The 15,170-nt window shown below is 35.4% G+C and overlaps 1 protein-coding gene across 1 annotated transcript in view; it reads left to right on the top strand.

Moving 5' to 3' along the window:
* LOC119575895 (serine, glycine and glutamine-rich protein-like) overlaps positions 1 to 13,163 on the top strand; it is a gene marked incomplete at its 5' end in the record, with an annotated part of 14,074 nt that extends 911 nt beyond the window's left edge. Inside the window, 4 exons of the mRNA XM_037923432.1 lie at positions 246 to 267; positions 2,904 to 3,341; positions 8,396 to 8,563; positions 12,738 to 13,163. Coding sequence (XP_037779360.1) covers positions 246 to 267; positions 2,904 to 3,341; positions 8,396 to 8,563; positions 12,738 to 12,851 — 742 coding nt within the window. The remainder of the gene's footprint in view (positions 1 to 245; positions 268 to 2,903; positions 3,342 to 8,395; positions 8,564 to 12,737) is intronic.
* Positions 13,164 to 15,170: the final 2,007 nt, after the last annotated feature.

The following is a 15,170-nucleotide window of genomic DNA, read 5'->3' as shown; positions in this document are numbered from 1 at the left end:
GATTATTATCAATATCATTACTGATGGTATTATTATTATTGTTATCGTTATCACTATTGTTATTAATGTTCTCCTTCCTATTATTATTATTATTATTATTATTATTATTATTATTATTATTATTACTATTATTATCATCATTATCATCATGACTACCATCATCACCATTATTATTCGTACTATTATCATTATTTTACTCTTATTATTTTCATAACATAGTTATTATTCTTATTTCTCTTACTGTGTTTATCACCATCATCATCATCATCATCATCATCATCATCATCATCATCATCATCATCATCATCATCATCATCATCATCATCATTATCGTCATCATCACTATTATTATTGATATTATTCTTGCTGTCATTATTACAATTACCGTTATGCTTATTATAGTGTTATCATTAATGTTATTGTTACTAGTATTATCATCGTTATCACTATTATTGTTATTATTATTATTATCATTATCAATATCATTATCCTTATCCTTATTATTATTATTATTATTATCATTATTATTTTAGTATTATTTTAGTATTATTATTGTTGTTGATATTATTGTTGATTTTGATATCAATATTGCTATTATCATTGTTGTTATTAATTTCATTGTAATTATGGTTATGATAATGATAGTGATAGTTATTATGTCAATTATTGTTATTATCATTATTATTATTATTATTATTATTATTATTATTATTATTATTATTATTATTATTATTATTATTATTATTATTATCATCATCATCATCATCATCGTCGTTACTATTACTACTACTGCTATTACTACTATTAAGCCCATTGCTATTATTGTTATTATAATCATTATCAATATTATTGTTATAATCATTATTATCACAATTATTGCTATCATAATGGTAATCATCATTAACACTGTTATTATTATTATTATTATTATTTTATTATTGCTATTATCATTATTATTGCTATTATTATTATTATCACTATTATTATTATTATTATTATTATTATTATTATTATTATTATTTTACTTTGTATAATTTCACCACATCATTCATACCATCGTATCGATATTAGCATTACTACTGTTAATCTCATCACAATAACAATCTTTACAACTTTATTCATTGGGAAATGGAGAGGGCGGGTTGGAGGGCGGGTGGGGGGGGGGCAAAGGAAAACTGTTTTGTTCAGATGTTCATGATCTTCCGAGCTTGTAAATAAGGAGGAGGATGCAAGCTCATTTGCACATATCAAGCCGTCTTATTATTCTATCCTTTACGAAAACTCCTAAATCTGCGAACATGCGAAGTTGTCATCAGTCACCCTCTGTCTGGCTCTTTGGTATTAGGCCGGAGTAGAAAGTACCATCTTTTGACTGAATCTGTTCAGGTTGGTAAGTTGGAGAACAACTTAATCTTTCGCAGTCGTACGAAGCAGAGAGAGAGAGAGAGAGAGAGAGAGAGAGAGAGAGAGAGATGTGGAGAGAGATAGATAGATAAGATAGATAAGATAGATTGTGGCATTTCCAAAGATTTTTTTTTTTTTTTTTTGCTACATCACGATTGAAATTAGAATATAACAAGATTGATATTATTATTACCTTGTTATTCGTGTTGTCGTTGTTTTCATTGCATCAGAATAATTAATATTTCTTTCCTTTGATGACACGGTATTGCAAATTGTATTACCACCATTATATTACTGCTATCATCACATCCTGTTGATCATTACGTTTGTTACTATCATTATTATTGTTGGTAATACGGTGATGCTAATACAGCCTGCGGTGTGAACAGTTACAATGCTTAACGATAATTATTTCACATCCGGTGTATTCCACTTAATCGCACTTAATCGTGTTAAGGTCAATATAAGGTTAACAGTTTCAGACATCTAATTTCAGTTCACGCTCTCTCTTTCTCTTTATATTTTTTTCAATATTTTATCTCCTTTCCTTCGCCCTTCACTCCTGTCCTTCCACCCACCCCTTGCACCTCCCCCACCCATTCCCCTCCCTCTTTCCCTTCCCTCATCATTTTCCCCTCCCCTCATCCTCCTTCCCCCTTCTTTCCCCTTTCCCCTCCCTCATCTCCCCTTTCCCTCCCTTCATTTTTCCCCTCCCTCATCTCCCCTTTCCTTTCCCTCATCCCCATTCCCCCCTTTTTTTTTCCTTCCCCTTTTCCCTCCTTATTTTCCCTTTCCCCCCCCCTCACCCCTTTCCCCTTTCCCCTCCCCTTTTTCCCCCTCCCTAAACCCCCCTTTTTCCCCCCCCCTTCCCCCTTCCAAATCATTTGCCCCCCCTCATCCCTTTTTCCCTCCCCCCCTTTTTCCCCTTTTCCCTTTAACCCTTTAACCCCCACCCCCTTTCCTTTCCCCTTTTTCCCCCCCTTAAAAAAATTTTTTCCCCTTTTTATTTTTTTTATTGGGGGGGGTTTTTTTTTCCCTTTCCCCCTTTCCCTTTTTTCCCCCTTACTTTTCCCCCCCCTTCCCCCTTCCCCTTTCCCCCCCCCTTTTTTTCCCTCCCTCTATCCCCCCCCCCCCTTTTTTCCAAAGGGGGGTTTTTTGGGTTTCTTTTTTTCCCCCTTCTTTTCCCTTTCTATCTCTTCCCCTCGCTTCTCTTTTTTCCCCTTCTTTTCTTCCCGTTTTTTCATTTCCTTCCTTTTCTTCCTTTTTTAAAAGGGGGGGGGGGGGGGGGGGCATTAACCAAAAAAAAAAAAAAAGGGGGGGGGGGGGAAGGGGGGGGTAAAAAATTGAGGGAAAAAAAAAAAAAATGTCCAAAAAAAAAAAGGGGGGGGGGGGGTGGGGGGGGGGGGGGGGGCCTAGGGAAAAAACAAGGGACTAAATCTTTACTTTCAAAAAATTTTAAAAAAAAATCCACTCCCCCTTTTCCTCCTTGCCTTCCACAGAACAAAAATGTTTGCAGGGTTGGCTGGAACAACCTGGGGGAAATTGGCCCGGGGGCTGGGGGCGTGGGGGGGTGGGGGGGCGAAATTTTCCATGCCGCCCTCCCCCCCTGGGCCCCCCCTTTGGGCGGGGGCCTCAGCAACATCAACAACAACATGGGCGGCGGCGTGGGCGCGCTCGGCGGGGGCGTGGGCGGCCTGAGCTCGTCAGGAATGGGCGGCCTCAACTCCCTTCTGAACGGGAGCAACGGGCTGAGCTCAGGGCTGCTGAGTGGGCTGACCGGCCTCACGCCCACGGACATCACGGCCCTGACCTCCCTCACCTCGCTCAACGGACTCACCGGAGGCTTCAGCAACGGTCTCAACGGGATCAACAGTCCCGTTAACAGCAGCAGCTTAAACGGCAGTATAGGTGAGTCCTTCCTTCTAAAAGAGGTGAAGTAAAAAGACTAATGATTATTCTACCTCGGGCAGTAATTTTCAAAAAAGTTTGACTGCCCCCAAAACCTTTAAATCAAAAATTTACTTTTCTGTTATCTATCTGCTTCCCTACAAAACATCATACATACTTTAATTATTTGATACCCCACACGCACATGCCAGCCCATACCACGCACAGGCAAAATACACACGCAAAAACCGCAAAAAGGGACACGAACACGCACACGCCCCCACAACACCCCCGCACACGCACAGACCCCACCCACACACACACACAAAACCACCACACACACACACACACAAACACACACACAAACATATATATATACAACTATATATAATATCTAAATATATTATATAATTAATACATACATACATATATATATAAAATATATATATATAAAAATTAATATATATATATAAAAGATAGATAGAAAAGATAATAGATGGGAACAGATTATACAAACCGTTCGTACGAAGCGCGTCGAGAACCCATTCTTGTTTTTTGTATTTACTACTGTTTCTGATGATGCAGTAACCATGTAGAAATCAATAATTTTCATTGCCACACCTTGAATATACCCAATTTACAAATTTTTAAAAACTGAATTTTGTTTCTAAAATCGCCATTCACCACAGTACGATCACTTTAACACAACCCACAAGACTTTTCAAAAGCTGCGATATTTACTTATATACCCCATTTATTACCGTATTCTGTTTTCCTTTTTATCTATTTTCTCTTGCTATTGTCATTATTATTACTGTTATTAGCTTACGTCTAACTCAGCCCTGTTTTTAAGATCATTTAAGAAAATAAAATATTCGTTCAACATTATAAAACTCCTTTCCCAATTCAGGGGCCGGATATACTTCTGAATTTAGTATTTTTTTTTTCCCCATCAACTGAATCCTTTTCCTTTCATCTTTTCTTTTCTTTCCTTTTTATCCTTTTATTTTTTACCCGCTTTAAACCTTTAATTTTCCCATCTTTTTTTAAAAAAAAAGAAAAAAAATGTTCTTTTAAAATAAAACATAATATTTTTATATTTTTTATTTTTATTTTTAATATATTATATATTTTATAAAATATTAATATTATAATATATTTTTTACAAACACACACCACAACACTAAAACCCTATATTTTAATACATACACACAAAATTATACCCCCCAAAATATATATACACATACACAAACCCCACCCACACCCACACACACACACCACCCCAACACACCAACCACACCACAAACACACACACACACACATAAAAACACAACACACACCACACACACAACCCACACCCCACACACACCACACAAAAACACATATAAATTATATATGTATTAAAATATATTATAAATAAATTTTAAAATATATATATATTATATATATATATTTAAAATTCATTTTTTTTTCAAACACACAAAAAATTTTAGGGATATTTTATTTCTCACACACTTTATACATATAAATTAAAATATATAATAAAATATATAAAATTTATATATATATATATTTTTATATTAATATTATATATATATATTAATATTGTGGGTGTGTTGTGTGTGTGGGGTTGTTTTGTGTGAAATCTATATATATATATATTTTATATATATAAAAAAAAATTTATTATATATTTTATATGTGTGATTGTGTGTGTGTGTGTGTGGGGGTGTGTGTTGTGTGTGTGTGTGTGTGGTGGGGTGTGTGTGTGTGTGTTTTGTGTTTTGTTTTTTTCTTAAATGTTTTTTTGAAGGTAACTTCCGATGCCCAGACGTGTCAGAATGTGAAGAAAATTATAAATTATCTTTGTTAAAATAGGGTTTTTTGACAAATGAAGACCTTTTTTCCCGGGGAAATTTTTAAAAAGGGAATTAAAAAGCAATTCTTTACCCAATTCTTTCTTTTAAACCCTACCTAGCGCTGAGCATACCCCTTTTTTAAAAAAAAAAAGGGCGCAGGGTGTGTAAAAAAAAACAAAAAATTTGTTTGTAACACGAGAAGAAAAAAGGGTTTTAAAAGCACCCATGCACAAAGCAAAGCCCAAAAAAAAAAAGGGCAGGCTACCGAATATCAATAACCAATCGCCCTAGTTTATATTTCGGCCATTTTTTTCCGAAATTTTTTGAAAAACCGGGAGGTAATGACGGGTTACGTCTTGGTAAATAATTGCTTTCGTTAATTTAAAAGTAACAAAATGACGAAATGATAGGAAAAAAATTACAGAACATGTTTGTATGAAAGCCCCAAAAGCCCTTAATTTACTGGGGGATTGTTGCATCAAAGGAAAATTTTGCCCCTTAATAACGGGGGCCTAAATGTTTTCACTGACAACAAAACCAGTGCGGTGATGAAATGTGTTTTCTTTACTGTCAATATCGCTTTTATTGGTCGAAAAAAAGAAAAGTATTTTTTCAGCAAATATGCCCAAATATTTTAGAAAAAAAAAGGGTTTTCTTTTAATTTTACGTACACGCATTTTTCACAGGGGGCCCCCTAACACGACTCCTTTTAATTTTCCATTTCCTTGTGTTTAATATGTTACAAAATTTTAAAAAGGGAATTTTCCCATTTGATGTTAGCTTTTTGGTCTTTTTTTTTTAGCAACTTTTTTCTGTCAAAAATATAAAAACGATTTTTGAACTGTATAACTATCTTTTTTGCCCAAAAACATTTTGAGAGGAAGTTCCTGAAACTGGAATGAATCAGCTTATTGCTTATTGTTTCTTTAATAATCGGTTAGTAAAACTGAAAATATGTATAATTCTTAAACTGAATGTTCCGATACGTTAATTGAGTTGAAAAATTGATTAGGGAAATGTTTAAAATTGTCTGGGGCAGGGGTTTAAGTATTTGCGCCCAAATTTTTTCAGTGAAATTTCATGCTGCACAATTTTTTTCTTTTCTATTTATGTTATTTTGATTTTCCTAACCCAATGAGGACATCAAAAACAAGTCAAAAAGAACAAAAGGCAAACGAAACAATGCATTTGCTTCTTCCCAAAAATATGAAGAATAATTTTGCGCTGTTACTAAATCAAATTTATTGCATTTCTGATGACGAATAACTGTGGGTTAGTTGACTGAATAAACAAAAGAAAAAACAACAACGAAAAAAAGACAAATAAAGCAATTCTGGCGAAACAACTTTTTGCCCTAGCAAACTAATATGTAAAAAAAAACCCCTTTTGGGGCTTCCCCAGTTTTCAAAAATCCCTTTTTGCAAGAGGGAAGGGCAGCAGTTTTAACCAGCACAGTAGAACCGCGTATGAAAGTCCTGTATTTAGACTGAAACCTCAGAACGCTGTAGTGAAAGCTAAGGCATGAGGAGGACCTGAACGCTTCGGACCCCTCATAAACAAAAACTGCGGGTTTATTTGATTACTCGGACTTTTTTCCTTTTCGTTTTTCCCAGGAGAGTTGGCGGCCCAAAACCTAAATTTGGGGCTGATTTGGGCCCCTTTGACAAGAAGGTAAAAAGGGGAGGAAACTGCCCCCCCAACTCCCTGGGCCTTTTTGTGCTTCAAAAAGGGGGCCTTCCATCAAAAAAATTGCCCGCAGGTGAGAAAACCATTCTCAATGTTTGTTCTCGGGTTAAGTCAAAAGCATATTGGGGATTTTGATGTTCTGGAAATTATTTTTTCTGGGCGTCTTCATATACGTAAAACAAGTATACAGACACGCTTGAAGAAGTAAAAAAAACAAAAAAATTTTCCAAAAAAAAATTAAATTTAAAAAAATTTCCCACCCCTTTACTCACCCCCTGGGGTCCAAACCCCAAACGAACGTCTTTGAAAACCCACAACCCCCGAGTTTTCCGACACGTAAACAAAAACGTGAGTAGATTCAGTGGAGAGAGAAACATCAACCGATTCCCACAGAATGAATCTGGTCCCCGCCCTCCCCATCCCCCGTCTCCTCACAATGTCCCGTTGAGCCGGAAGTGCCCCTCGTCCGTATGGTGAGCGACCCCGGGTTTTTCCCGCTGGAAAAAACCAAAGGGGAAACGTGGGTGTGTTTTCCCGGTGCTCTCAAAACACGGGGGGTTTTTTTGCATTTCAGTAATAAAAATGTGTCCAAACACACAAGCACCTTAACCACACTCACCAAACGCAAAAGTTCACGCAGGGCCGGTATAATAAAACCTTTTTAGTACTTGCTTTTGTAATCGGAACGCAATGAATATTACTAAAAGTGGCAGTAAAAGATACTCAGTCATGCATATCAGACTCAGTCTCCAAAATAAAAATGAAAAAATTCTTTGGGGGGGACACATCCACGTTTAAAGAAAATGAAACGTATGAACTAACGAAGAAAAAGGGGGTTTAAAATACTTTCAAAAAGTTTTCTCACATGCCCTGCGACCAACCCAGGGCCGACCCTTTTCCGGCGAAAAAACATGGGTGCCATTCGGGCATACCAAAAACACCATATTCCACTATCACTATTCAGGCAATATGTAGTACATGCCAGGTTTGATGTTTACAAAAGACATGTCCTATTCACATTACTGTTAAACAATAGGGCCAAATAAAATTTATCGGGCGATTTTAGAATACACGATGCATATGTTTAAAAATACTTTTAAAATTTTTAATTTTAAAGGTGAGATGCCAATTTTAATCCAAAAATTGCCAGGAGTTCCCCAAAATTTTCTTTAAAATTTGTCGGGGGGAGATGGTGAAGTGCATTTTTCCTGTAAATAGCAATGATGTGGACGTATCCTGCTTGAAAATTTAAAATCCATATAACTTTATGGTGTCCTTAACCATAGCGCCATTTAGTAGCAAGTTTTGGTTCTTAATTTTTTAAAGGAAAATTTTATAAAAAAAAGAAATATTCCGAGGACCATTTTCAAGACCGGGTGGAAAAGGGGTAAAAAAAAATTTTTTAATCAGTGTTGATAAGACGGTTTTTATATAAGAAACCCCATGTACTAACACCTTTCCCCCACCAAAAACCCCCTCTGGGCCCCCTTTTTCACAAAACCCAGGCGCCTTTTCCCCCCCTGCACAAAAAAGGGGTACTTTTTTTTCCCCACCCTCAGAACGCCCCAAAGGGCGGGGGCCCTCAGGGCCGTACGGGGGAAAAAGGGCGATTTTTTCGGCGAATTCCGGCCCCCAACGAATGCAAAGGGAAAATGGTTAGCGGGAACTCGGGGGCCAAACTGCGGCCGGAGGCATCAAATCCCCGCATAAAAGTGTATCCAAAACAAGCAGGCCCGTTTTGTACCCTAGAAAATGTGAGTTGGTTCATAACGACGTTGTTTCTCTCCCGCTGTAAAAGGCCCTTTTTAGGCTTTTAGTTTCCCGGTGCGTGTTTTTAGTGGGTAGGAGGGATAGCGTATACGGGGGTTAGATTAGTTTACAAAAAATGGATCCTTAAATAATAGTACGTGAATGATAGTTTTATTTTGGGGCTCTTTGGCTCTTTGTATTTTGGAAAAAATTGCGAAAAATACAGGTTTTGCAGCCCGCCCAAAATTCTCTGTCAAAATCTTAACTCTGACCTTGTTTCGAAAAACGGTGGAGTCATCCTGTTTTGGGACGTTTCATTCAAAAGGGAAAGGGGTTTTTGGGGTTGGACTTCCTGCTTGGGGGTCATTGATTTTTCTAAGCTTTTGAATTATTGATAATAAATTTGGAGACAGGGGTTTACAAAAACTGTAGAGATTTTGGGTACTTTCTTTTTTTGGCCTTTGGGGCATAATCTCATAATACTGACTGTGGTGGTTACTTGAGATGGTAAATTTACACAGTTCATAATGATTTTTTTTTGTACTGGCTTTTTTCAGTTGGTTTTATAATAGGGTAAAATTGGTGATTTTCCTTGGTGTTTTTTTTTATTTTATTATTTTGGGGAAAGGAATTTTTAGAAAACCATTTAGCAATAGTTTGTTAAAACCATTGATTTTGGCCCCCGGAAAAAACCGTGGAGATGGGGCGTTTTTTCGGGTTTTAAAACATCAAAGTAAAGGTTCTCTGGTTTTGCATGTCTTTCTGTATTCGTGTTCGGTTTGTGAGCTCATTTAACAATAGTGTTTTTGTGTATTTTGTTTTTTATCATTATGTAGGGAATATTGTGTTTCGTTATATGCGCGGATGTTTGTTACGTATGTGTATATGCATGTCTTTCTCTGTTCATTTTTTTCACTCTTTCTGACCCCCATCTTTCTCAGCACACACACACACTCACACACACACACAAAAACACACACCACACACACACCCACACACACACCAACACACACACACACACAAAAACAACACACAAACAAAAGCAGGGTTTTAAATATATATATATCCCATATAAAATTTTATATATTATAAAATATTTTATATACAAAAACATATATTTTAATATTATATATTATATTATATATATAGATAGATATATGGATGTATATATATGCATATATATATAAAATTACATAATATATATTTTAATATATATAAAATATATATATCTAATATTTTTATATATGTATCATAATTTTAATAAAAATGATATAAAAAAACACATGAATAAAAAAAAAATAAACAAACAAAAAGGCAAATAAAAAAATTTAAATAAAAAATAAATAAATATACCCTACAATATACACATGTGGGTGGGGTATGTTTTGTGTGTGTGTGCTTTCTTGCGGGGCGTGTGTGTGTGTGTGTGTTGTGTGTGTTTTGTGTGTGTGTGTGTGTGTGTTGTGTTTTTTGTGTGTATTTTTTGTGTGTGTGTTGTGTGTGTGTGTAAGGGTGTGGGGTGTTGGGGTGTATGTGTGTGTGTGTGTGCGCGTCCCGTGTGGGTGTGTGTAGTGTGTGTGTGGGGTGTGTGTTGGGGTGTGTGTGTGGTGATGTGTGGGTGTGTGTGTGTGGGGTGAAAGTGCCATTATTTTTTTTTAACTTTACTATAGGTTTTTTAATTTTATGCTATATTTAATAATATATATATAAAATATTAATATACCACACACACAAACACACACACTCCACACACACACACACACGCAAACACACACACACACACACCACAACAAACACACCACCACACATATATATATATATATTATATAATTATATATATAATTTTATATATATAATATAATATACATATATGAAAATAAAAAACCCAAAACCCCCACCACACACCCCCACAACCACACACCACATATATATATATTTTTTTATATAAAATTATATATTTTAAAATATATAAAATATTTACACACATAATGAAAATATATACACCCCAAAACACAACACACCCACTACACACAAAAAAAACACACACAAAACCCCAACACACACCCACACACACACACACAAACACACACATATATATATATATATATAAAAATATATATTATTTATAATATTTATTTTATATATATTACACACACAAAAAAATTAAAAAACACCCCGTACAACACAACATACATATAAAATATCTGTATAATATTATATAATATTTTAATATTTTAAAATATATAAAATAAAATATATTTAAAAAATATACATACACACACAGTAACACACAAAACTTTCCCATATTAACATATCTTTTTTATATAGTTGGGGTGTTTTTATATATATATATATTAAAAATATATTATAAAATATAATTTAAAATTATATATAATATAAGGGAAAATGTAAAAATATTTATATGTATGTTTAAATATAAAATTTTTAAACAAAAAAAAATATGAGTGCACAAAACCATACATATGGGTTATATATATATAAAATAAAATATATAATATATATATTATATATATATAAAATTATATTTTATAAAATTTTAAAACTGTATAAAATTATAAATTAATAACAAATTTAACACCCCCCAAACACACACACAAACACACACACACACACACACACAAACCACCACACCCACACACACAACCACCACACCCACACACACACCACCACACACACACACACACAAAACCACACACACCCCACAACACATATATACATATATATATATTTTAAAAATATTTTAATATTTTATTTTATATTAATATACACTATAATATATAATATATATATATATATAAAAATAATATTATATTATATATATACATAATAATATATACATTTTAATATATTTTTATAATATATATAATTTTAATATTATATATATATATACTTTTTTACATCCCATACATACATAAAATCATTAATATGGGATATGTATATATGTATATTTTAAGAAATTGATATGTATATATATATTATATATATATAATAATGTTTATTATAATATATATAATTTTATATTATATTATATATATATATATATATATACATGTACACATATCCATATATTTTTGTTTTCATATTTATATACAAAATATATATATATATATATAAAATATATATATATATTATAAAATATATGTTATAATATATATATTATATTCTATTATATATATATTTATAATATATATATATACATATTGTATAGCCACATTTTTTTTTGGGGACTATATAAGTATATATGTAAAATTTTATTTTATATATTTTTAAAATATATATATATAAAATTTTATATTATATATTATATATAAAATTTTATATATCCCTTATAGATGAACAAAACACACACACACCCCCAACACACAACACACACAACACAAAACCACAACACACACAAACACACACACCACACCCCACCCACCCCAAAACCACACACCCAAACACCCACACACCCATACACGCCACCCCCACACACACACATGTATATGTTTATATAAAAATGTACACATATATGTAAATATATTAAATTATTTATATATATATATATATTATAAAAGATAGATAGATAGATGATAGAAGATAGTTTACAAAAACACACACTTACCACCCCAACTTTTTTATATTGAAATATAATATTTACCCCGCAAACAAACAAATGATTAGTAATAATGTACACCCCACAAACACACAACCCCACAACACACAAAAAACACAACACACACACACACACCCACACACCCCACACACACACACCCAAATAAATTTTGGGGTGTGCCCTCCCCTGTGTGGGGTTTTGTTTTTAAAGGGTGTGCAGGGACGGGTTTTTGGGTAGCACCGTTTTTTGGTCCCGTGTAAAATATTTTGTTAACGTTGTCTTAACTCCAGTGTTTTACCGTAATCTGAATTGAGTTTTTTTGTGGTGGCGTTATTGACTGATGTAAGTGTCTAGACATTTGCGCTGATGCTATGCTGTGACTCTTTATATTTGAAAAATTCCTCGCATGCACGTAATTTGGGTCGTGGGGAATTTTTTATAAATACGAAAAACTTCCCTTTTTTTGCCTGATGATTTTTTTACAAAATCTAGCACCCACTGTAGTAACACATTGTTCCCCCATGTCTCCCTTACAGCGGCCCCTCGACAAGCCAGACGATCGATTTTTTGGACCAGCCCCCAAAGTCCATCCACAACACCTCTGTGAGAAGTGCAAGTCCCTTGGCTATTACTGCAGGAGAGTCAACTAGGATCCTAAACTAGCGGGAGTTGCAAGGAGGCACACGCAAGGACACACACACACACACACACACACACACACACACACACACACACACACACACACACACACACACACACTCACACACTAGTGTTTTTGGCTTTTGTATGGACAACACAAGCACACAAACAAGCACACTTATACATAGCCAGAATCCTGCAATCGAACTCCAGAAACTTCCCTTCCTAGTCTCTTCCGAATTTTAAGAAAGCAAGCGAAGAGAGGGCGTAAACCAACGACGAAGTCTTCCCTCGACCCTGCGTGGCCTTCAAAAAAACCCAACGACACGCGGGAAATTTGAGTAACTTTATTTAAAACGAGAATTATGCGATTTAGAATTTTAGAAGTCTATTTACGAAGTGGCAACTGCAAAAGTGAAGCCGAACGAGTGCATTATTATTATTTCTTTTTTACATGTAGCCAAACAGTAATACTCTTCTAAGGTGTGGAAGTTAGAGCACCCTAGAGCAGCTGCAGGCGGCTTGGTACCCTGTTTCCTTTACCTTTGGGTTTCGCCCTTTTAGTCTCGGCTCTCTTTGTGCCCTTAAGCAGGGGTTTGTCACTGGGGGCGACGGGGCGCCCTTCACGCCAAGGGGGGCCAGAGGCCCAGTCGTCGTCATATTGGGGGTTTTAACCCAGAAAAGGGTTTTTCTCTTTTAGCGGTTAACGTTGTAGCCCCAATTACAGAAATCTGTCGTATTCCTAGGTTTAATATATTTTTGTTTAAATGTCGATTTTTTTTTGGGGTTTTTTTTCCCCCAAAAGAAAAAACCTCAAGCTCCTGGCGCCAGCCAAGCGTGTCTGCCACACCAGTAGTCACCACTGCGCTGTGTATTCACACATAAGTTACTAATATGTGTATTCGTTTTGGTATATTTCTGTACTTACTAAAAAAATATGTAGTGTATAATGGTATATAGAGTGGAAAAATGCAATAAAACTTTTTAAAATTTAAAACAAACCCAAATTTTTTAATATTTTAGTATAGGTTTTATTCCCCACCCAACAGGTGTGAAAGGGGAAATCGTGCTGAGAAACATTTCGCCCTTTTTGCAGTGACGTGTTCCATTACTAATCTAAATCATTCTGAGTTGGTTATACCACGTGCATTCTTCTCTTTTAGGTGTGCTTTGATGTAACCTTGATGGAGTATGATTGTTCTGTAGTCTTTCTTGCAACGGTTCTTTTATTTTTCAAAATCCTTAAATCAAATGTTTTTTTTTTTGTTCTTTTCCTCATCACCCCTTGGTTTGCTGGGGGCCCAAGGCCAGAAAGGTGTGGTGGGGATCGCGCTGCCGGGCCCAAACCCCTCGGCGCGGGCAAAAACGATGGTGCTAGAAATTTAAGGACCGGGGAAGGGAAAAGGGCCCTCCCCGGGGGGAAAGGGGGGGAAACGCGCTGTGATTTGCTTTTTGGGGAAATTAAATTGGATACGGTTTAAAAAGTGGGGCCCGCATGTCACAAAAACATAAATACATAAAAAGAAAAAGGAAATAGATCAAAGTAAAAAAAATAAAAGGAATAAAAGGGGTAAATCATCAAAAAAACCCCATGTTTTTCGCCCTTCCCAAAACCCAGTCCCCCAAAGAGACGGCCCATTTCCCCGTGTTTTAATATTAAGTTTTCCCAAAATTCTTGCTCTTTTGTCCAGTGGGGTTTTTCCGACTCTTCAATCCACGCATTATAGGGCCAAAATTTTTTGCGTTTTTTTGGGGAGGCTAGGAAATTTAGAAAACGAAATATCACAAAAAAAAAATTTTTTCCTGCATGCTCTGTTTTTTAGTTTTTCACCGGGGGAGGCGAGAGAAAAAGCAAGACAAAGGATAAGGAAAAAAGCCGGTTCCCGAAGCTGAGCCTCCCCCGGGCCCATAAAACCCCCGCGAGGGTCAGGGGCCAGGTGGACATGGGGGGGTTCGTAGCTCACCCTTCTTCATATTCCAAACCTGGATATTTTTGCCTTTTATGGTTTTGGGACGCAAGAATAAAGTCGGCTTTGAAGATTACTTTTCGGCCTTGACATATCAGACGATCCTGATGTGTACCGCTTGTGACGATTAGCCACCCCCCCTGCTTTGACGCCCACTTTTTCCCAGGGGAGACTTTCCCCCCGCCGTCGGGCCCCACGCGGGGGGAACCAAACGCAAGATGGCGATTTCATATTTATTATTTTATTCATTTCGTACAAGTCAAAGTCTTCCGCTAAAGTAAATTTATCTAAAAATCATAACAAACAAACAAACAAACAAAAAACGCCCATTCCCCCGTACGTTTATTTCTGTCGTGTTCTTTC

The sequence above is a fragment of the Penaeus monodon genome, chromosome 8 (assembly GCF_015228065.2).
Source record: "Penaeus monodon isolate SGIC_2016 chromosome 8, NSTDA_Pmon_1, whole genome shotgun sequence".
Lineage (NCBI taxonomy): Eukaryota > Metazoa > Arthropoda > Malacostraca > Decapoda > Penaeidae > Penaeus > Penaeus monodon.
Note: the sequence above shows the minus strand (reverse complement) of the source record. Positions and strands in the feature narration are given on the sequence as shown.